Source organism: Ranitomeya imitator, chromosome 3 (assembly GCF_032444005.1).
Source record: "Ranitomeya imitator isolate aRanImi1 chromosome 3, aRanImi1.pri, whole genome shotgun sequence".
NCBI lineage: Eukaryota > Metazoa > Chordata > Amphibia > Anura > Dendrobatidae > Ranitomeya > Ranitomeya imitator.
Genome location: NC_091284.1, coordinates 1,580,616 through 1,603,761, shown reverse-complemented (window position 1 = coordinate 1,603,761; position 23,146 = coordinate 1,580,616). Strand labels below are relative to the sequence as shown.

Sequence of the window (23,146 nt, the reverse complement as noted above, 5' to 3'; positions counted from 1 at the left end):
ATGGAAGCGATCCCACTCTGCCGACCACTTCACTGCATACAAGCAGTCCCTCGCCAGCTTCAAGTCTGCGCTCACTGCCGCAAAACAAACTTACTTCTCATCCCTCATATCCTCCCTGTCCCACAACCCTAAACAGCTTTTCAACACTTTCAATTCTCTACTCCGTCCCCCCGCACCTCCTCCCTCCCCCCTCATTTCTGCTGATGACTTCGCCTCTTTCTTTAAACAGAAGATCGATACGATCAGAGAAAGCTTTGGCCCACAGCGCCCACTGCCCCTCTTAGCTGCTCAACCCTGCTCCTCCAAAACCAGCTTCTCCACCATGACAGAAGATCAGCTCTCCACCCTCCTGTCAAGATCACACCTCACCACCTGCACGCTTGACCCGCTCCCATCCCACCTCATCCCTAACCTTTCCACGGTCTTCATCCCAACCCTAACGCACCTCTTCAACCTCTCACTCACAACAGGTGTCTTTCCCTCATCCTTCAAGCATGCCAAGATCACACCCATCCTCAAAAAGCCCTCCCTCGACCCATCCTCTGTGTCTAGCTATCGCCCAATATCTCTTCTCCCTTATGCCTCCAAATTGCTGGAGCAACACGTCCATCTTGAACTGTCCTCCCACTTCTCCTCCTGCTCCCTCTTTGATCGGTTACAATCAGGCTTCCGTTCCCATCACTCAACTGAAACTGCCCTAACTAAAGTCACCAATGACCTACTAACTGCCAGGAGCAAGCGACACTACTCTGTCCTCCTTCTCCTGGACTTGTCTTCTGCCTTTGACACTGTAGACCACTCCCTTTTGCTACAAATCCTCTCATCCCTTGGCATCACAGACTTGGCCCTTTCCTGGATCTCGTCATATCTGACAGACCGAACATTCAGTGTCTCCCTCCCCCACACCACCTCCTCACTTCGCCCCTTGTCAGTCGGTGTTCCTCAAGGCTCTGTTCTAGGACCCCTACTCTTCTCCATCTACACTTTCGGCCTGGGACAGCTCATAGAATCCCACGGTATGCAGTACCATCTCTACGCTGACGACACGCAGATCTACCTCTCCGGACCTGACCTCTCCTCCTTGCTTACCAAAATCCCGCACTGTCTGTCTGCCATTTCAGCCTTCTTTTCTGCTCGCTTTCTACAACTGAACATGGACAAAACAGAATTCATCATCTTTCCCCCATCTCACTCTACCCCTCCACCAGACCTATCCATCAATGTCAATGGCTGCTCACTATCCCCAGTCCCACACGCCCGGTGCCTCGGGGTGATCCTCGACTCTGCCCTCTCTTTCAAGCCACATATCCAAGCCCTTGCCTCCTCCTGTCGTCTCAAACTCAAAAATATTTCCCGGATCCGTGCTTTCCTTGACCGCAACACTGCAAAAACGCTAGTGCATGCCCTTATCATCTCCCGCCTCGACTACTGCAACCTCCTACTCTCTGGACTCCCCTCTAGCACTCTGGCACCACTCCAATCCATCCTACACTCTGCTGCCCGACTAATCCACCTGTCCCCCCGCTATTCCCCAGCCTCTCCCCTGTGTCAAGCCCTTCACTGGCTTCCTATCGCCCAGAGACTCCAGTTCAAAACCCTCACACTGACATACAAAGCCATCCACAACCTGTCTCCTCCATACATCTGTGACATGGTCTCCCGGTACTTACCTACCCGCAACCTCCGATCCTCCCAAGACCTCCTTCTCTACTCCCCTCTCATCTCTTCTTCCCATAAACGCATCCAAGACTTCTCCCGTGCTTCCCCCATACTCTGGAACGCTCTACCCCAACACATCAGACTTGCGCCTACCATAGAAACCTTCAAAAAGAACCTGAAGACTCATCTCTTCCGACAAGCCTACAGCCTGCAGTGATCCTCAACCTACTGAACAGCCGCGCAACCTGCCCTACCCTCTCCTAGTGTATCCTCACCCACCCCCTGCAGACTGTGAGCCCTCGCGGGCAGGGTCCTCCCTCCTTATGTACTCGTGTGCCTTGTTATCTGCTCATGTTCAATGTATTTGTCTATATTTGCCCCGTATTCACATGTAAAGCGCCATGGAATAAATGGCGCTATAAAAATGTATAATAATAATAATAAAATGCTAAAACTGAGCTGCCATTATGATTCTCCAGGTCATTACGAGTTCATAGACACCAAACATGTCTAGTTTATTTTTTATCTAAGTGGTGAAAAAAAATTCCAAATTTTGCTAAAAAAAAAAAAAAAATGTGCGATTTTCCGATACCCGTAGCGTCTCCAAATTTCGTGATCTGGGGTCAGGTGAGGGCTTATTTTCTGCGTGCCGAGCTGGCGTTTTTAATGATACCATTTTGGTGTAGATACGTTCTTTTGATCGCCCGTTATTGCATTTTAATGCAATGTCGCGGCGACCAAAAAAACGTTATTTTGGCGTTTTGATTTTTTTTCTCGCTACGTCATTTAGCGGTCAGGTTAATCCTTTGTTTTTATTGATAGATCGGGCGATTCTGAACGCGGCGATACCAAATATGTGTATGTTTGATTTTTTTTTAATTGTTTTATTTTGATTGGGGCGAAAGGGGGGTGATTTGAACTTTTATATGCTAGCCACCTTAGGGAGAGACCCAAGTTGGGCTAAATGTAGAACTTGGGTCTCTCCCTAAGGTGGCTAGCATATATGTATCGCTTGCTCACCGAGCCCCACTCCATACAGCCAACCAATTCCAGCCCTGTGCTGATGAGGGCCTAAAGCCCGAAACACGTGTCCACAGGTAGGAATTGGTTGGCTGTGTAAATTTAGAAACTAATCCGCAGCATTGCACGCTTGGCGGTTCCAAGCGCTGTGGATTAGGCTGGGGTGGAAAGAGAAGATTTGCATAGCTCCACCTACTGCAAAGGATTCTGGGTAAACCTGCTATTCTTTGTATTATGTTGCTTGCAAGTACTTTCCGTTTCAGGAAAGCATCCACTATGTATTGAACTTTTATATATTTTTTATTTTTTTCATATTTTTAATCATTTTTTTTTTTTAATTTTGGCATGCTTCAATAGCCTCCATAGGAGGCTAGAAGCATGCATAACTCGATCGGCTCTGCTACATAGAGGTGAAGTACAGATCACCTCTATGTAGCAGAAATGCAAGGTTGCTTTGAACGCCGACCACAGGGTGGCGCTCAAAGCAATCGGCCATCAACAACCATAGAGGTCTCAAGGAGACTCTGGTTGTTATGGCGATGCACTGCTGACCCCCGATCATGTGACGGGGGTCCGCAGTGCGAGCACCTCCGGCCGCGCGGCCGGGAGCGCTAGTTAAATGCCGCTGTCAGCGCTTGACGGCGGCATTTAACTAGTTAATGGGCGCGGGCAGATCGCGATTCCGCTCGCGCTCATTGCGCGCACATGTCAGCTGTACAAAACAGCTGACCTGTCGCGGCTTTGAGGTGGGCTCACCGCCGGAGCCCACCTCAAAGCAGGGGATCTGCCAGCTGACGGAATAGTACGTTAAGGGCCACAGGGGCCACAGGGGTTAAGGGCCACAGTAAGCACAAATGAAGTAAGGGGGCCACAGTGGTTCAAGACAAAAGGGGGTCACAGCCTGATTATGAAAAAGTTCAGAGGCCACAATGGTGCTAAATAATGATAAGATCAGGAAAGAAAAGCAAAATTGATGGGCAGAACAAACTAATGTGTCAAAGAGTATTGATGTGCTCAAAACACTAGTAAGAAATGAGGCAAAGCAGCGAGCTTTAAAGAGCGTGCATCTCAAAGCACTCTCCACAAAGAGTACACCACAAAACGCTCATCTCAAAGCACTCTCCAGAGTACACCAAAAAACACTCGCCACAAAGAATGCACCACAAAGCACTCATTTCAAAGCACTCTCCAGAGTACACCACAAAACACTCGCCACAAAGAGTACATGACAAAGCGTGCACCTCAAAGCACTCTCCACAAAGAATGCACCACAAAACGCTCATCTCAAAGCACTCTCCAGAGTACACCAAAAAACACTCGCCACAAAGAGTACATGACAAAGCGTGCACCTCAAAGCACTCGCCACAAAGAATGCACCACAAAGCGCTCATTTCAAAGCACTCGCCACAGAGTACACCACAAAACACTCGCCACAAAGAGTACATGACAAGGCGTGCACCTCAAAGCACTCGCCACAAAGAATGCACCACAAAGCACTCATTTCAAAGCACTCGCCACAGAGTACACCACAAAACACTCGCCACAAAGAGTACATGACAAAGCGTGCACCTCAAAGCACTCGCCACAAAGAATGCACCACAAAGCGCTCATTTCAAAGCACTCGCCACAGAGTACACCACAAAACACTCGCCACAAAGAGTACATGACAAAGCGTGCACCTCAAAGCACTCGCCACAAAGAATGCACCACAAAGCGCTCATTTCAAAGCACTCGCCACAGAGTACACCACAAAACACTCGCCACAAAGAGTACATGACAAAGCGTGCACCTCAAAGCACTCGCCACAAAGAATGCACCACAAAGCACTCATTTCAAAGCACTCGCCACAGAGTACACCACAAAACACTCGCCACAAAGAGTACATGACAAAGCGTGCACCTCAAAGCACTCGCCACTAAGAATGCACCACAAAGCGCTCATTTCAAAGCACTCGCCACAGAGTACACCACAAAACACTCGCCACAAAGAGTACATGACAAAGCGTGCACCTCAAAGCACTCTCCACTAAGAGTGCACCACAAAACACTCGCCACAAAGAATTGCACCACAAAACGCTCATTTCAAAGCACTCTCCAGAGTACACCAAAAAACACTCGCCACAAAGAGTACATGACAACGCGTGCACCTCAAAGCACTCTCCACAAACAGCACACCTCATACAGTACGCACCTCAAAGCACTCGCCAGAAAGAGTAGATCACAAAGCGTGCACCACTTATGTCAACTATAAACAATTCTTCATTAAGGACAAAATGAAAACAGAAGGAAACTGTGAAGAAACCTGATTGTACCTTAATTTCCCAGACAACCATGTTTTTGCAGACCAAAAGAACTGGCTTTTTATCTGTATATTGTGAATTTAACTGTTTATGTCTGTTGGGTTAAGAAGACAGACTTGCCAATTGATATACTATCTAACATACTGTGTAAGTCTGTAATAGTGACTGTACATTGAGTGGGTTAAGCTTTGTTTATTGATGTGTGCTTATATGCTAATTGTGCTACTTGATCCCATCACCATTGTTTACCTTATCTTGATGTTGGACTGAAGGACTCTGGGTAATTCTAAAAATAGCTTACATGCCTTGGGTATAAAAAGACTCAGTGATCACATCCTGGGAGACTGAAGTTACACAGAGCCACCAGCCAGACATTCTGGAAACCACCCAACAGACAAGAGAACGGACTGCAGCCAATTCATCATGGCACCATCACGAGGGACACCGATCTATGATTCTATAGGAAACAACCTAGGGGTTCTCGGCTCCGGTTGGAAGGACACAGATCTGATCCAGTGACCATCTCTGCACCATGGATATGTTTGGAGAAATCCAGGTTTGGGACCTGCTGGTCACCTGGTTCCATGGAGATGGTCAGATAAGCCAAGTGGTGACTCTCGTGTCAACTGGCTTTGGACCTTGTATGGACTCTATGACAGTTCTTGGTCATCTCCCTATGCTTGTCATTGCCCCTTCTCTCTGTGTTCATCCACAGATGGAGTAGAGACCCTGGGAGTTCTGACGTCGTGTCAACTGGCTTTGGACCTTGTACAGACTCTATGGACTGTTCTGTCATCTTCCTATGCTTGTCGATATCTCTTCTCTGTGTGTATATCACAGGTGGAATAGCAACCCTGGGAGCTCTGATATAACATCTACCATTATCCCGGTGAGACAGTGGAAGAGTAAGACCCTGTCATGTGCACTATGTTGGGGTAATTGCTGAGATTGTTTTGTGTGTTGTGGTTCAATAAAGTATTGCCACACTGTTTTACCTTAACCCTGTGTTGTCTGTGTAGTGTATTGCCCACCGGGAGATGCAGCGGGCGTTCAGTGGTATGAGCCCTGGTCCATGCAGTCTTGCTAAAGACAGCCGGGCCAGCGGACAAGATCACCCACTGACCCCGTTTCTCCACAGAATAATAATAATAATAATTTTTATTTATATAGCGCCAACATATTCCGCAGCGCTTTACAAATTATGGAGGGGACTTGTACAGACAATAGACATTACAGCATAACAGAAATACAGTTCAATACAGATACAGGAGGAGTGAGGGCCCTGCTCGCAAGCTACAAACTATGGGGAAAAGGGGAGACACGAGAGGTGGATGGTGACAATTGCTATAGTTATTCGGACCGGCCATAGATTTAAACTGTCATATGTTGGTTTCTTACACTGAGGCACCCTTCCCATCATCTGTGGCTGCCTGCTCCAGAATGCTAATAAAAAATGATGACATAATGGCTGATGGTACAACACGAGGCAATGATCAACATTACATGGTATGGAGACGTGACCCTGGTGCCCAATTTAGACACTCATGCCCAGTAGTAATGGACCCTGCGGGGCCACAGTCATTGGTCGGGACATTTGCCACTACTCACCAGAGTCACATGATCTTTATTGGAGAAGCTAAAGTTTTGGGCATCTTGTAAGGACCGCAGGATCTGGGGGTGATGGACCATGTCTGTGGCCAGGATCAACTCCGTGATGCCCTAGAAAGAGTGTACATCAATATGTGAACACTTTCGCCCAGACCAGGAAGGAAATGACTCGTATACTTCAGCCCCTGCAGGGCTAGAACTGTAGAAGGGCCCATTAGGTCAGTATATCAGTAATTATCAGCTAGCTCCGTATATACTATGGTGACAGTAGCCCCTTCTCCCTCAGCCCGAGCAGCTGCACACAGTATGGGACTGGGATGCCAAGGACCCATCAGTAACCAACTCCAGGGGCCCACTTTTCAGTTACATGCAAATGTGACATTCTCCTCAATCACAGATTAATGTAGCAATGATCGGGGCAGATTGTGAAATGAGTAAGATGTCACTTCTGTCTGTACTTAGTGACCCAAGTATATTGTGCCAAGTACTGCTCATATAAGAGGGTGGTGGCCCACCGAAGGATTCTCTGGTTCTCCAGTTGGCCAGTCCAAGCCTGGCTGCACATATGGCACTTCTGCCCCTAGTCTGGATTATGATTCGGGCTCTCACCTCCAGGATTTTCCTGGTCTCCTCTGGATCCATGTGGCGGAATATATTACATTGTTCGTGGCTCAGGATCTCCATGGTGATGGCACAGTGATGATTCTCCAGGGGCGACTTATTCTGGTATCTGGATGCCAACTCTGTGCAGGCATTGACTTGATAACTGCGAGCAGAGGAGAGAAGTTGCTAGAATCTATTTCGTTTTGACCATCTGCCATCTTGTGGTTTTCAGGCTGCTGGTCTTTTCCCCCTGGCGCCGGGTTTGTCCTAGGTCATCACTCATTATTACCCAGCACCTGTCTCCCAGTCCTTGCTGGACAAGTGTTAATCCGCTAGTGTTCTCTTTTGGTACCTTGTTAGCTCTCTGTGTTTGATATTGTGCAGTTCTGGGATCTCTAGTTCTGCCAGTTTTTGTTTTTGGGTTTCCATTCGTTTCTGCGGCTGCCTCTATTTTCCTTCTAGGAGGTGACCTGTTTTTGTTCCCAGTCCCTAGATCTTTCAGGGACCCCCTTCCCCCCTACCTGTAGGTCTTCGTTTGAGTCTAGCCTAGGAAATATCGGTGGGTCTATTCACAAGGAATAGGTTGCCCACTCCATCATAGCATAGGGTATCGTCTAGTCCTAGTACAGGGTCAGCTGTTCCCCCTTCTACCCTAGTCCTGAGCTGCAGATCCGTAACAGAAGTCACAAGCAGCATCATCAGATGTGGACTCACGCCTAACCACTGGGCTAGCGGAGGGTGACCAGTTACCATAGCAAGTCCCCCACCTCTAGTGTGAGTGATATGTCACACGGGAGCCCAGACTAGAGTAGAACCTGCGAGTAGAGGAGACTCATGACTTGTGCTTTGTACGGCATCGTCTGCTGGAGTAAGATGTGCCCAAGTGATGGACCGGAGAATATTTCTACTTTATCCCACATATGGTGTAAATTGATACGTTTTTAGGGGCGTTAGGCCACGCCTCCTCCACTAAGCGCCGCCCACTTCCTAGAAAGATTGCAGAGGTGGAATAAAGTGTCACTACATTGCAGGTTTCTTATTCACGGTTTACTGAATCGGGCCCTGAAGACGCTGGTGAGCACCAAGCACGGCCATGGATACTGTGGGCACTATCATGGCTGCTGCTGATCAGAGGTGATAGAGCGGAATAAATGATAACATATGCTTCCACCAGTAAACGATCCTGCAGATACCATGTCATTTCTCTCGTCACCCCTGTGATTCCTGGAACTCTATAGCGTTTCTGGAGTGGGTCATCAGTCATTGGACTCCTCTTAAAGTCAGGTAGTCACATAGGACAACATTAGCAGCCCAATCAGAGGCACCTTCTGAATTATGTGATCACTCATAGATGTTTGCCACATTTATTAAAGAGTTTTACGATTGCTGTAAAGATCTCTGCTGGCATCCATACATTAATATTTGTTATCTAAGGCTACAATTGTTGGATCATGGAGTACTGTGTCCAGTTTTGGGCACCGGTGCTCAGGAAGGATATAATGGAACTAGAGAGAGTACAAAGGAGGGCAACAAAATTAATAAAGGGGATGGGAGAACTACAATACCCAGATAGATTAGCGAAATTAGGATTATTTAGTCTAGAAAAAAGACGACTGAGGGGCGATCTAATAACCATGTATAAGTATATAAGGGGACAATACAAATATCTCGCTGAGGATCTGTTTATACCAAGGAAGGTGACGGGCACAAGGGGGCATTCTTTGCGTCTGGAGGAGAGAAGGTTTTTCCACCAACATAGAAGAGGATTCTTTACTGTTAGGGCAGTGAGAATCTGGAATTGCTTGCCTGAGGAGGTGGTGATGGCAAACTCAGTCGAGGGGTTCAAGAGAGGCCTGGATGTCTTCCTGGAGCAGAACAATATTGTATCATACAATTATTAGGTTCTGTAGAAGGACGTAGATCTGGGGATTTATTATGATGGAATATAGGCTGAACTGGATGGACACGTGGCTTTTTTCGGCCTTACTAACTATGTTACTATGTTATGGCCGCAGGAGAACAGCAGATTATCCTCCAGAAAAAGTGAAGGTTGTTATTTGGTGACTGAAATCAGAGATCTTGGAAGCCGTGAGACATCGATACAGAGCATAGTCAGGCTGCATGTACAGATATGGCAGCCTGTATCCTTGGCGTGGGCCAATGTACTGGGGGCCAGAGTACATCTACAATGACCTGTCAGTCGGGCTGGAGAGAACGACTTGGACAACCTAGGTGAGGCTTTGACCTTACAAAATGGCTCATACTACGTAATGTGCTGGTGAAGCATCACTGGCAAGGGACATCCCTGGTGGCCACAACACATGCACTTCTAGACTTACTGCCGAGAAGAGCCTTAACCCAAAATTAAAATTGCATCTGGCTCAACCAACTCACTTATTGTTGAGGCCTGGATGGTCGACGTCGTGACAGAGAGCTGCCACCATCAGGGTGACTACATCCTCTGGAGAAAGAAGCTCCTAGAAGACATTAAGGGTATATTAGGAATATTCTTTCACATCAACTTGGAAGAATCTCATAATGGAAGGTTCTCATCAAAGAAAAATCTCATCAAAGAAGAACCTCACTGTAGAGGAGACTAATTATGGAGAAGTTTCATAATTTAGTCTCGTGAGAAAACAACTTAAAGGGAACCTGTGACCTTGTTTTTAGCGATTAAACTGGTCCCATTGTGATGTTAGTGATGGACGCTGCATCACTAACATGTTGTCAAAGAAAAGCTCCAAGTATTAGGTCCTTTATATCATCATAGGATTCCCTCACACCTTTCTTGTCAGACACAGGAGCGGTGACTTTATCTTTTCAGTCACTGATCATTCAGTGTACATTTGAAATTAGGCTCGCAGAGAGCATTGCATTTGATTGCTGTCACTGGCCTGAAGTCACAGCAATCACATATCAAATCCTGCTAATACGCACTGCCCGTCCGCTCCCCAGGCATGTGCAGTCGCCGTCCAATCCCAGGCATGTGCACTGCCCGTCCACTCCCCAGGCATGTGCACTGCCCGTCCACTCCCCAGGCATGTGCAGTCGCCGTCCAATCCCAGGCAGGCACACTGCCCTTCTGCTCCCCAGGCATGCGCACTGCCCTTCCACTCCCCAGGCATGTGCAGTCGCCGTCCAATCCCAGGCAGGCACACTGCCCGTCCGCTCCCCAGACATGTGCAGTCGCCGTCCGATCCCAGGCATGCGCACTGCCCTTCTGCTCCCCAGTCATGCACACTGCCCGTCCGCTCCCCAGGCATGCGCACTGCCCTTCCGCTCCCCAGGCATGTGCAGTCGCCGTCCAATCCCAGGCAGGCACACTGCCCTTCTGCTCCCCAGGCATGCGCACTGCCCGTCCGCTCCCCAGACATGTGCACTGCCCGTCCGCTCCCCAGGCATGTGCAGTCGCCGTCCAATCCCAGGCAGGCACACTGCCCTTCTGCTCCCCAGGCATGCGCACTGCCCTTCCGCTCCCCAGGCATGTGCAGTCGCCGTCCAATCCCAGGCATGTGCAGTCGCCGTCCAATCCCAGGCATGCGCACTGCCCTTCTTCTCCCCAGGCATGTGCAGTCGCCGTCCGATCCCAGGCATGCGCACTGCCCTTCTGCTCCCCAGGCATGTGCACTGCCCGTCCGCTCGCCAGGCATGTGCAGTCGCCGTCCGATCCCAGGCATGCGCACTGCCCTTCTGCTCCCCAGGCATGCACACTGCCCGTCCACTGCCGAGGCATGTACAGTCGCCCTCCGATCCCAGGCATGCGCACTGCCCTTCTGCTCCCCAGTCATGCACACTGCCCGTCCGCTCCCCAGGCATGTGCACTACCCGTCCGCTCCCCAGGCATGCGCACTGCCCTTCCGCTCCCCAGGCATGTGCAGTCGCCGTCCAATCCCAGGCATGTGCAGTCGCCGTCCAATCCCAGGCATGCGCACTGCCCTTCTTCTCCCCAGGCATGTGCACTGCCCGTCCGCTCCCCAGGCATGTGCAGTCGCCGTCCGATCCCAGGCATGCACACTGCCCTTCTGCTCCCCAGGCGTGTGCACTGCCCGTCCGCTCCCCAGGCATGTGCAGTCGCCGTCCAATCCCAGGCATGCGCACTGCCCTTCTTCTCCCCAGGCATGTGCACTGCCCTTCCGCTCCCCAGGCATGTGCAGTCGCCGTCCGATCCCAGGCATGCACACTGCCCTTCTTCTCCCCAGGCATGTGCACTGCCCTTCCGCTCCCCAGGCATGTGCAGTTGCCGTCCGATCCCAGGCATGCGCACTGCCCTTCTGCTCCCCAGGCATGTGCACTGCCTGTCCGCTCCCCAGGCATGTGCAGTCGCCGTCCGATCCCAGGCATGCGCCTGCCCTTCTGCTCCCCAGGCATGCACACTGCCCGTCCACTGCCGAGGCATGTGCAGTCGCCGTCCGATCCCAGGCATGCGCACTGCCCTTCTGCTCCCCAGTCATGCACACTGCCCGTCCGCTCCCCAGGCATGCGCACTGCCCTTCCGCTCCCCAGGCATGTGCAGTCGCCGTCCAATCCCAGGCATGTGCAGTTGCCGTCCAATCCCAGGCATGCGCACTGCCCTTCTCCCCAGGCATGTGCACTGCCCGTCCGCTCCCCAGGCATGTGCAGTCGCCGTCCGATCCCAGGCATGCACACTGCCCTTCTGCTCCCCAGGCGTGTGCACTGCCCGTCCGCTCCCCAGGCATGTGCAGTCGCCGTCCAATCCCAGGCATGCGCACTGCCCTTCTTCTCCCCAGGCATGTGCACTGCCCGTCCGCTCCCCAGGCATGTGCAGTCGCCGTCCGATCCCAGGCATGCACACTGCCCTTCTTCTCCCCAGGCATGTGCACTGCCCTTCTGCTCCCCAGGCATGTGCAGTCGCCGTCCAATCCCAGGCAGGCACACTGCCCTTCTGCTCCCCAGGCATGCGCACTGCCCGTCCGCTCCCCAGACATGTGCACTGCCCGTCCGCTCCCCAGGCATGTGCAGTCGCCGTCCAATCCCAGGCAGGCACACTGCCCTTCTGCTCCCCAGGCATGCGCACTGCCCTTCCGCTCCCCAGGCATGTGCAGTCGCCGTCCAATCCCAGGCATGTGCAGTCGCCGTCCAATCCCAGGCATGCGCACTGCCCTTCTTCTCCCCAGGCATGTGCAGTCGCCGTCCGATCCCAGGCATGCACACTGCCCTTCTGCTCCCCAGGCGTGTGCACTGCCCGTCCGCTCCCCAGGCATGTGCAGTCGCCGTCCAATCCCAGGCATGCGCACTGCCCTTCTTCTCCCCAGGCATGTGCACTGCCCGTCCGCTCCCCAGGCATGTGCAGTCGCCGTCCGATCCCAGGCATGCACACTGCCCTTCTGCTCCCCAGGCGTGTGCACTGCCCGTCCGATCCCAGGCATGCACACTGCCCTTCTTCTCCCCAGGCATGCACACTGCCCGTCCGCTCCCCAGGCATGTGCACTGCCCTTCCGCTCCCCAGGCATGTGCAGTTGCCGTCCGATCCCAGGCATGCGCACTGCCCTTCTGCTCCCCAGGCATGTGCACTGCCCGTCCGCTCGCCAGGCATGTGCAGTCGCCGTCCGATCCCAGGCATGCGCACTGCCCTTCTGCTCCCCAGGCATGCACACTGCCCGTCCACTGCCGAGGCATGTGCAGTCGCCCTCCGATCCCAGGCATGCGCACTGCCCTTCTGCTCCCCAGTCATGCACACTGCCCGTCCGCTCCCCAGGCATGTGCACTACCCGTCCGCTCCCCAGGCATGCGCACTGCCCTTCCGCTCCCCAGGCATGTGCAGTCGCCGTCCAATCCCAGGCATGTGCAGTCGCCGTCCAATCCCAGGCATGCGCACTGCCCTTCTTCTCCCCAGGCATGTGCACTGCCCGTCCGCTCCCCAGGCATGTGCAGTCGCCGTCCGATCCCAGGCATGCACACTGCCCTTCTACTCCCCAGGCGTGTGCACTGCCCGTCCGCTCCCCAGGCATGTGCAGTCGCCGTCCAATCCCAGGCATGCGCACTGCCCTTCTTCTCCCCAGGCATGTGCACTGCCCGTCCGCTCCCCAGGCATGTGCAGTCGCCGTCCGATCCCAGGCATGCACACTGCCCTTCTTCTCCCCAGGCATGTGCACTGCCCTTCCGCTCCCCAGGCATGTGCAGTTGCCGTCCGATCCCAGGCATGCGCACTGCCCTTCTGCTCCCCAGGCATGTGCACTGCCTGTCCGCTCCCCAGGCATGTGCAGTCGCCGTCCGATCCCAGGCATGCGCCTGCCCTTCTGCTCCCCAGGCATGCACACTGCCCGTCCACTGCCGAGGCATGTGCAGTCGCCCTCCGATCCTAGGCATGCACACTGCCCTTCTGCTCCCCAGGCATGCACACTGCCCGTCCACTGCCGAGGCATGTGCAGTCGCCGTCCGATCCCAGGCATGCGCACTGCCCTTCTGCTCCCCAGTCATGCACACTGCCCGTCCGCTCCCCAGGCATGCGCACTGCCCTTCCGCTCCCCAGGCATGTGCAGTCGCCGTCCAATCCCAGGCATGTGCAGTCGCCGTCCAATCCCAGGCATGCGCACTGCCCTTCTCCCCAGGCATGTGCACTGCCCGTCCGCTCCCCAGGCATGTGCAGTCGCCGTCCAATCCCAGGCATGTGCAGTCGCCGTCCGATCCCAGGCATGCACACTGCCCTTCTGCTCCCCAGGCGTGTGCACTGCCCGTCCGCTCCCCAGGCATGTGCAGTCGCCGTCCAATCCCAGGCATGCGCACTGCCCTTCTTCTCCCCAGGCATGTGCACTGCCCGTCCGCTCCCCAGGCATGTGCAGTCGCCGTCCGATCCCAGGCATGCGCACTGCCCTTCTGCTCCCCAGGCATGTGCACTGCCCGTCCGCTCCCCAGGCATGCGCAGTCGCCATCCGATCCCAGGCATGCGCACTGCCCTTCTGCTCCCCAGGCATGCACACTGCCCGTCCACTGCCGAGGCATGTGCAGTCGCCCTCCGATCCTAGGCATGCACACTGCCCTTCTGCTCCCCAGGCATGCACACTGCCCGTCCGCTCCCCAGGCATGCGCATTCGCCGTCCGATCCCAGGCATGCGCACTGCCCTTCCGCTCCCCAGGCATGTGCACTGCCCTTCCGCTCCCCAGGCATACGCACTGATTTTGGGTGTACAACACCAGCTTCGTGTCAGATGTGCGCATGATCAGGAGCGCAGAGTGGAGGGGGACACAGCGCGCATGCTCACACGTCATATGGCCACTCACTCTGAGCGGCTCTGGCACATGCACACATTTGATATGATGGGTTACACTGAATTTACTGTACGTGCTGATGAAATGTCGGGTTTCCTATGAGATGGGTGCTTAAAAGTCAGATGGCACTCGCATGCCCTGCGATTTTTTTTCTTGCACCCATTGACTTGTATTGGCAAGTCTCGCGACCACTCGCAGCATGTTGCCATTTTTTTCTCAGTCCGATCCGAGCCAAAAAGAAAAATCGCAGATAAACACAGAATAATTGACTGACATTAGTCCCAGTGCAATCTGCTTTTATCTGATTGCACTTGTCCGTTTTATAAGTAGAGGAGTATGAGCCCCTGACAAATTATGTCCGTTGCACTGCAGAAGATCACAGCCCGCCAACAAGTTTCACTGCACCAGCCGCATTATCAAGGCACAGAGACTTTTAAGGGGCCCTTCCATGCCGATATGCACTGATAGCACTGTCTGTAGGTGCTGGCGCATTTCCCAAGAGACTGGCCCATAACAGAACTAATCATGCCTTGTCTAATGACCTCACTAAGCATGTGCAGACTACGGGGAATGTGCCGACCATCCGGAACGTTGTGGACGCACCTCACCTGCAATGCACCAAAATGCTGCGTTCTACGACCCAACCACAGTGGATGGATGTAACGCTGCATACACTCCCCCGCGGTGCGGGTTTACAAGCCGCAGCATGTACATTTCTGCTTCCACAATAGAATATATTGGATGCTGTGAATTCCATGGCTCAGAGAATGCGGAACTGCGTGATTGCAGCTCTACGATGCATCCAAAGCGATGCTATTACCTGATCATCGGAGTACGACAGCTGGCGCACTCCTAAATATGTGTAAGTGCAACATGGGTGGGGGTGCAGAACCAGTGGCTGGAATGTACTACACAAAGAAAAAAGGAAAGAAGCCACTACACAAATGTTCGCACACCACCTGATACGTATCAAAAAGGAACAACTTTAATGGGTAACACAACAGTAAAAACAATTAAAAACAATACAACAAAACTCCCCCCGTCAGGTCCAAAAAAAACTCATAACTGTTATATATATATATGCTGCATAAAACATATGACTATAGAGCCGGCTGTGTTCACAATACGGTACCATGTAATATCACAAAAAGCAATACCATCAGAAACCGGGCATCCAGAGGGTCTGGGCCCCAATGCCCTACCAAGAAAACTCAAGGGGGAGAGGGAGAAGGAGGACAACGCGCCCAACCCCCTCATATGAGACCCCCTGAAAAGTCCAAACGACTATAGCGTTTGATGTGCAGACGCTTGAGACGTATGATAACGCCGTGCCACCCTGTAGAATGTAAGCAGGGACAACAATACCTGGGCACAAGCTGCAAAAAGACCCCTAGGCTTCCGTAAATGGTACCTAACTGGCCATATAATCACCTTCAGTAGGAACACACAGCCGCAAGTGGAGCAGGACCGACACGAGGGAGAACCCAACGCGTGTCGCGGTTACACGGACCGCTTCGTCAGGGGGATCACACATGACAGAGATCTGCTTAGTCAGGTCAAGTTGGAGATTAGAAGACTGGAGAATGACCTCAGCAAATTTGACGAGGCTTCTCAAATCCAACCCTTCAGGGTTAAACTTAAAGAGGTCCTGGATAAATTCGACAGAGAAATCATGGACAAGAAGAGGTCAAAATTTCTAAGGGACAAATCTGATTTTGACCGCAAGGCGGTTTTCCATTGGAGACATCAGGGAAATCAGCGACGGGACAGGAATGTCAAACCTCATGCCAGTGACTTGGTACAGAATTCTTCATCCCCCGATGGTCACTTGTCTAGTGATTTTTTATCTTCCGCGGAAAGCGAGCCCGACACAGGCTCAGGACCAGGCGTGGGCGGAGGAGACGTAGGCCTCTTTACGCGGATCACCAGGAACAGGAACCGCAGGCCAATGTCTCACAACCAACGGAGGAAGAATTACTAATGACCACACAGCCCACCAGTGACGCCCGTGAGTATGACTGCTCCACTGTTAATGATTCTCTCCAAGTTATCAATCTATCCAGTTACCCTCTCAGTACTATTGAGATGTCGGTTCTCAGAAGGGGTCTGACGTTTTCACCATCCCAGAGGATGGACAAGTTTAAGTTGATCAAGGATCTTTTTCTCTTTTGCAGGAAAATCACGCTACAGGTCCTGCACAATCAACCTAATTCCTCGTCTGGTCCTGATCGTATTGAGCAGGAAGCGTTTCGGGACCTCCTGGACTTGTTGGATGAGGGTGATTCTCCAAGAGGTAGGCCACGTTTTCCCCATAGAAATAGGTCCATGGTTTGTCCTTCCCTCTCCACTATTCCTGCTGTCAAGATCTTTTTCGAGTTGGTTAAGCAGGATATAGAGGCCTTATCTGGCAGATCTGTGGTTGGTACTAATCTGACCAACCATGAACGTAAGGTCCTACTGGGTCTCAGCAACAACGATGAGTTCATCATCAGAGAGGCTGACAAGGGGGGCAACATCGTTTTGTGGCCCCATCATATGTATCTTGAGGAGGCACACAGGCAGTTAAATAATTCCCATTTCTATCGCAAACTGCCCTCTGACCCTACTGGGGTGTTCTCCGTCAAGTTGAGAGCGTTACTTGACAAGACTTTTGAACTTGGGATTATCAATTTTCATGAGAGGGATTTCATCTGGGTAGATCAACCCATTACACCAACGTTCTATATGGTACCCAAGATCCACAAGAGTACCATTAAACCCCCGGGTCGCCCAATAGTTTCTAGTAGGGGCAGTCTATGCGAGAGGGCGTGTGGATATATTGATTTCTTTTTACAGCCCCTAGTGACTGCGCGCCCATCTTACATAAGAGATTCCTCACATTTTATTAATGTCCACAAAGGGGTGGCACTGGATCCAGGTGATCTCATGGTTACTTGCGATGTAGAGTCGCTTTATTCTAATATCAACCATGATGACGGGATGCGGGCAGTCCTCTCTTTCATTGACCAACAGGTAGATTCGGACAGACTACACGACTCCTTTATTATTGATTTGCTTGATTTTGTGTTGAGGCACAATTTTTTCTTATTTGACCGGGTGTTCTATTTACAGACCTCGGGTGTGGCCATGGGGGCTCGTTGTGCCCCCTCATTCGCAAATCTTTTTTTGGGGTGGTGGGAAGTTACGTTTGTGTTTGTCTCTGATTTATTTAAGAACAGGGTGCGACGGTGGTCGCGCTTTATTGATGATGTTTTTTTCATTTGGTCAGGTTCCCCTGAGGAACTTTCCCAGTTCATGGGGTTCCTCAACAACAATTCTTGCAATATTTTCTTGACTTACCAGTTCTCTTCCATTGCAGTGAATTTTTTGGACCTGGAGGTCAGCTGTCGGGGAGGCTTGATTTCCACACGTCTCTACCGGAAGCCTACAGCAGTCACGGGATTCTTGGACTATCGGAGCTTTCACCCCAAACACACAAGAGAGGGAGTCCCGACTGGCCAATTTCTTAGGGCCAGGCGCAATTGTACTCAGGACTTGGATTTCAAGAGGGAAGCGAAGGACCTTACGGCTAAATTCAAGTCCAGGTATTACCCCAAAAAATGCATTTCACGGGCCTATCAGAGGGCCAGTGGACAGTCACAAGACTCTTTATTGGTGGCCAATAGGAGAGTACCAGACAAATATGTGCGGTTCATTACGGGGTATCATACCCATTGGCCGGAGATGAGTAAGATATTAAACAATCATTGGAGGATCTTGGCCACTGATCCACTTACCTCTCAGGTTATCAGCACTCGACCTCTCATTACGGCTAAAAGGGCCCCCAACTTTAAGGACTTACTGACCCGAAGTCACTATAGGAGACCCACCAGGCGGCTCAATCGGGGTATGGTCTTGAGGGGATCATTCCCGTGCGGTGACTGCAGTATCTGCCCCTACATGCGCCCCGTTCGGGACTCGTTTTGCAATCCTGTGGATCGAAAAGAGTACAAATTAAAGGCTTACATTAACTGTAAATCTGCTCATGTGATATATGCTCTGATTTGCCCGTGTCCTTGCATTTATGTAGGTCAAACCTCGCAAGAATTGCGACGAAGAATGCAAAGCCATTTATCCACCATCAATACGGCATCTGTGGATATCAGGAAAGGCAAGACGCTCAGCACGGTTGCCGCACATTTTTTGCTTCATCACGGTGGCAGCTGTGCCAACGTCAGGATGGTGGGCTTGGAGCAGATCAGGTCTTCGGGCAGAGGTGGCTCTCTACATAAGCGGCTTCTCCAAGTCGAGTCACGGTGGATTTATTTACTCAATTCCACAGCACCTCATGGTATCAACGAGGATTTGCACTTTACGGGCTTCCTGGGCTGAGGTGGTCATTAGGAGTACAGTTCTCCTGGACACGAATTTGGTGGCTGACTAGGGTATCCATTAGACCTCCTGGGCTGAGGTGGTCGTTTGGAGAGCAGTTTTCCAGGACACTAAGGTGGTGGCTGACTGGGTATCCATTGGACTGGTACTTTGGGCCTGAAATGTCATTACAGGTGCTGCTCAGGATGGATCCAGCCGACGATTTATGCCCCCTATTGGAATTGGATGGATCAAGATTTCCTTATGGACTGGAATCTGGAGGATGGGATTCATAGTCATGGCTGTGGCCCGCCTTATACTATGTTATATATGGACTATAGCATGCTGCTAGGGTTTTAGCCGCAATGGGTGTGTTCACTGGGGCATTTTTGAACTATGTATAGCACAACAACCTTGCTTTGCTGTTTTTGTGAAAGTGTATTTATAATGTCTAATCATCATATATTTTTTCCTGACAGTACTGGGCGAGCAGGTGGTGAGTATTTATATGCTCACCCCACTCGGCGTATAGAGGTACTTACGCCCCCCACACGGGACACTCATTTATCTGTGACACCAGTATTGTGTCGTTATCCTTCCTCTTGTATCTGGGGGTGATCTGCTTGGGTTGCGATGCGAACCGCTGGTCATATCCGGCGCGTGCGCATCGGAACTCTGTGGGCAGAGACGTCTGCCCTTTTATCATCATCACTATCTTCTGCGCAGGCGCGGGCGGCCTTTCCTCTCTTGACACGTCACTTCCGGTCCACGGCGGCGCACACGTGCGGCGCGTTCTGACCACCGGCATCTGCATATAAGGACACAGGTCTCTCCAGGGTAAGCACTTCCCCCTGACGAAGCGGTCCGTGTAACCGCGACACGCGTTGGGTTCTCCCTCGTGTCGGTCCTGCTCCACTTGCGGCTGTGTGTTCCTACTGAAGGTGATTATATGGCCAGTTAGGTACCATTTACGGAAGCCTAGGGGTCTTTTTGCAGCTTGTGCCCAGGTATTGTTGTCCCTGCTTACATTCTACAGGGTGGCACGGCGTTATCATACGTCTCAAGCGTCTGCACATCAAACGCTATAGTCGTTTGGACTTTTCAGGGGGTCTCATATGAGGGGGTTGGGCGCGTTGTCCTCCTTCTCCCTCTCCCCCTTGAGTTTTCTTGGTAGGGCATTGGGGCCCAGACCCTCTGGATGCCCGGTTTCTGATGGTATTGCTTTTTGTGATATTACATGGTACCGTATTGTGAACACAGCCGGCTCTATAGTCATATGTTTTATGCAGCATATATATATATAACAGTTATGAGTTTTTTTTGGACCTGACGGGGGGAGTTTTGTTGTATTGTTTTTAATTGTTTTTACTGTTGTGTTACCCATTAAAGTTGTTCCTTTTTGATACGTATCAGGTGGTGTGCGAACATTTGTGTAGTGGCTTCTTTCCTTTTTTCTTTGTGTACCTGATCATCGGTACGCAGCCTATAGGACCTTCACACTGAGCAACTTTATAACGAGAACGACAGCGATCCGTGACGTTGCAGCGTCCTGGATAGCGATCTCGTTGTGTTTGATAGGCAGCAGCGATCTGGATCCCGCTGTGCCATCGCTGGTCGGAGCTAGAAGTCCGGAACTTTATTTGGTCGTCAGGTCGGCGTGTATCGTCATGTTTGACAGCAAAAGCAACGATGCCAGCAATGTTTTTACATGGAGCGAACAACCAGCGAGAACGATAAGTGAGTCGCCGTTACGTCACTGGATCGTTCCTGCATCGTTCTGAAGCTGCTGTGTTTGACGTCTCTACAGCGACCTAAACAGCGACGCTCCAGCGATCTAGTTTAGGTCGGATCGTTGTCTATATCGCTGCAGCGTCGCTGAGTGTGACGGGACCTTTAGTGAAGCAACTATAACACTCGGATGATAATAATAAAGTCTGGAACCATGTATTGTCTCCATTACATTAAGTTGGAGGGGCTGCAGATAAGTACAGAGGCTGCAGATAAGTGCAGAGGCTGCAGATAAGTGCGGAGGCTGCAGATAAGTGCAGAGGCTGCAGATAAGTACAGAGGCTGCAGATAAGTACGGAGGCTGCAGATAAGTACAGAGGCTGCAGATAAGTACAGAGGCTGCAGATAAGTACAGAGGCTGCAGATAAGTACAGAGGCTGCAGATAAGTGCGGAGGCTGCAGATAAGTACAGAGGCTGCAGATAAGTACGGAGGCTGCAGATAAGTACAGAGGCTGCAGATAAGTACAGAGGCTGCAGATAAGTGCGGAGGCTGCAGATAAGTACAGAGGCTGCAGATAAGTGCAGAGGCTGCAGATAAGTGCGGAGGCTGCAGATAAGTGCGGAGGCTGCAGATAAGTACAGAGGCTGCAGATAAGTACGGAGGCTGCAGATAAGTACAGAGGCTGCAGATAAGTGCAGAGGCTGCAGATAAGTACAGAGGCTGCAGATAAGTACGGAGGCTGCAGATAAGTACGGAGGCTGCAGATAAGTACGGAGGCTGCAGATAAGTGCAGAGGCTGCAGATAAGTACAGAGGCTGCAGATAAGTACAGAGGCTGCAGATAAGTACGGAGGCTGCAGATAAGTACGGAGGCTGCAGATAAGTGCGGAGGCTGCAGATAAGTGCAGAGGCTGCAGATAAGTACAGAGGCTGCAGATAAGTACAGAGGCTGCAGATAAGTACAGAGGCTGCAGATAAGTGCGGGGGCTGCAGATAAGTACGGAGGCTGCAGATAAGTACAGAGGCTGCAGATAAGTGCAGAGGCTGCAGATAAGTGCAGAGGCTGCAGATAAGTGCAGAGGCTGCAGATAAGTGCAGAGGCTGCAGATAAGTGCAGAGGCTGCAGATAAGTACAGAGGCTGCAGATAAGTACGGAGGCTGCAGATAAGTGCAGAGGCTGCAGATAAGTACAGAGGCTGCAGATAAGTACGGAGGCTGCAGATAAGTGCGGAGGCTGCAGATAAGTACAGAGGCTGCAGATAAGTACAGAGGCTGCAGATAAGTGCGGAGGCTGCAGATAAGTACAGAGGCTGCAGATAAGTACGGAGGCTGCAGATAAGTACAGAGGCTGCAGATAAGTGCAGAGGCTGCAGATAAGTACAGAGGCTGCAGATAAGTACGGAGGCTGCAGATAAGTACGGAGGCTGCAGATAAGTACGGAGGCTGCAGATAAGTGCAGAGGCTGCAGATAAGTACAGAGGCTGCAGATAAGTACAGAGGCTGCAGATAAGTACGGAGGCTGCAGATAAGTACGGAGGCTGCAGATAAGTGCGGAGGCTGCAGATAAGTGCAGAGGCTGCAGATAAGTACAGAGGCTGCAGATAAGTACAGAGGCTGCAGATAAGTACAGAGGCTGCAGATAAGTGCGGGGGCTGCAGATAAGTACAGAGGCTGCAGATAAGTGCGGAGGCTGCAGATAAGTGCAGAGGCTGCAGATAAGTGCGGGGGCTGCAGATAAGTGCGGAGGCTGCAGATAAGTACAGAGGCTGCAGATAAGTGCAGAGGCTGCAGATAAGTGCGGAGGCTGCAGATAAGTACAGAGGCTGCAGATAAGTACAGAGGCTGCAGATAAGTACAGAGGCTGCAGATAAGTACAGAGGCTGCAGATAAGTGCGGAGGCTGCAGATAAGTACAGAGGCTGCAGATAAGTACAGAGGCTGCAGATAAGTGCGGAGGCTGCAGATAAGTACGGAGGCTGCAGATAAGTACAGAGGCTGCAGATAAGTGCGGAGGCTGCAGATAAGTACAGAGGCTGCAGATAAGTACAGAGGCTGCAGATAAGTACGGAGGCTGCAGATAAGTGCGGAGGCTGCAGATAAGTACAGAGGCTGCAGATAAGTACAGAGGCTGCAGATAAGTACAGAGGCTGCAGATAAGTACAGAGGCTGCAGATAAGTGCGGAGGCTGCAGATAAGTGCAGAGGCTGCAGATAAGTACAGAGGCTGCAGATAAGTACAGAGGCTGCAGATAAGTGCGGAGGCTGCAGATAAGTACAGAGGCTGCAGATAAGTGCGGGGGCTGCAGATAAGTACAGAGGCTGCAGATAAGTGCGGGGGCTGCAGATAAGTACAGAGGCTGCAGATAAGTACAGAGGCTGCAGATAAGTGCGGAGGCTGCAGATAAGTACAGAGGCTGCAGATAAGTGCGGGGGCTGCAGATAAGTACAGAGGCTGCAGATAAGTACAGAGGCTGCAGATAAGTGCGGAGGCTGCAGATAAGTACAGAGGCTGCAGATAAGTGCGGGGGCTGCAGATAAGTACAGAGGCTGCAGATAAGTGCGGGGGCTGCAGATAAGTACGGAGGCTGCAGATAAGTACAGAGGCTGCAGATAAGTACAGAGGCTGCAGATAAGTGCGGAGGCTGCAGATAAG

The 23,146-nt window shown here is 51.5% G+C and overlaps 2 protein-coding genes across 4 annotated transcripts in view; one reads left to right on the top strand and one right to left on the bottom strand.

Moving 5' to 3' along the window:
• Positions 1-5,969, top strand: part of WDR4 (WD repeat domain 4) — a 69,689-nt gene extending 63,720 nt beyond the window's left edge. The window contains exon 11 of one of the 2 annotated variants that reach the window (XM_069760361.1): positions 5,694-5,969. In XM_069760361.1, the coding sequence (XP_069616462.1) occupies positions 5,694-5,827 (134 nt within the window). In that variant the 3' untranslated portion in view covers positions 5,828-5,969. The remainder of the gene's footprint in view (positions 1-5,693) is intronic. The other variant, XM_069760360.1, reaches the window with a different exon arrangement.
• Positions 1-23,146, bottom strand: part of PDE9A (phosphodiesterase 9A) — a 105,005-nt gene that overhangs the window by 8,018 nt on the left and 73,841 nt on the right. For both annotated transcript variants that reach the window (XM_069760362.1, XM_069760364.1), the window contains exons 6-8: positions 9,584-9,666; positions 7,196-7,352; positions 6,587-6,697 (exon numbers count right to left, since the gene is read on the bottom strand). In XM_069760362.1, coding sequence (XP_069616463.1) covers positions 6,587-6,697; positions 7,196-7,352; positions 9,584-9,666 — 351 coding nt within the window. The remainder of the gene's footprint in view (positions 1-6,586; positions 6,698-7,195; positions 7,353-9,583; positions 9,667-23,146) is intronic.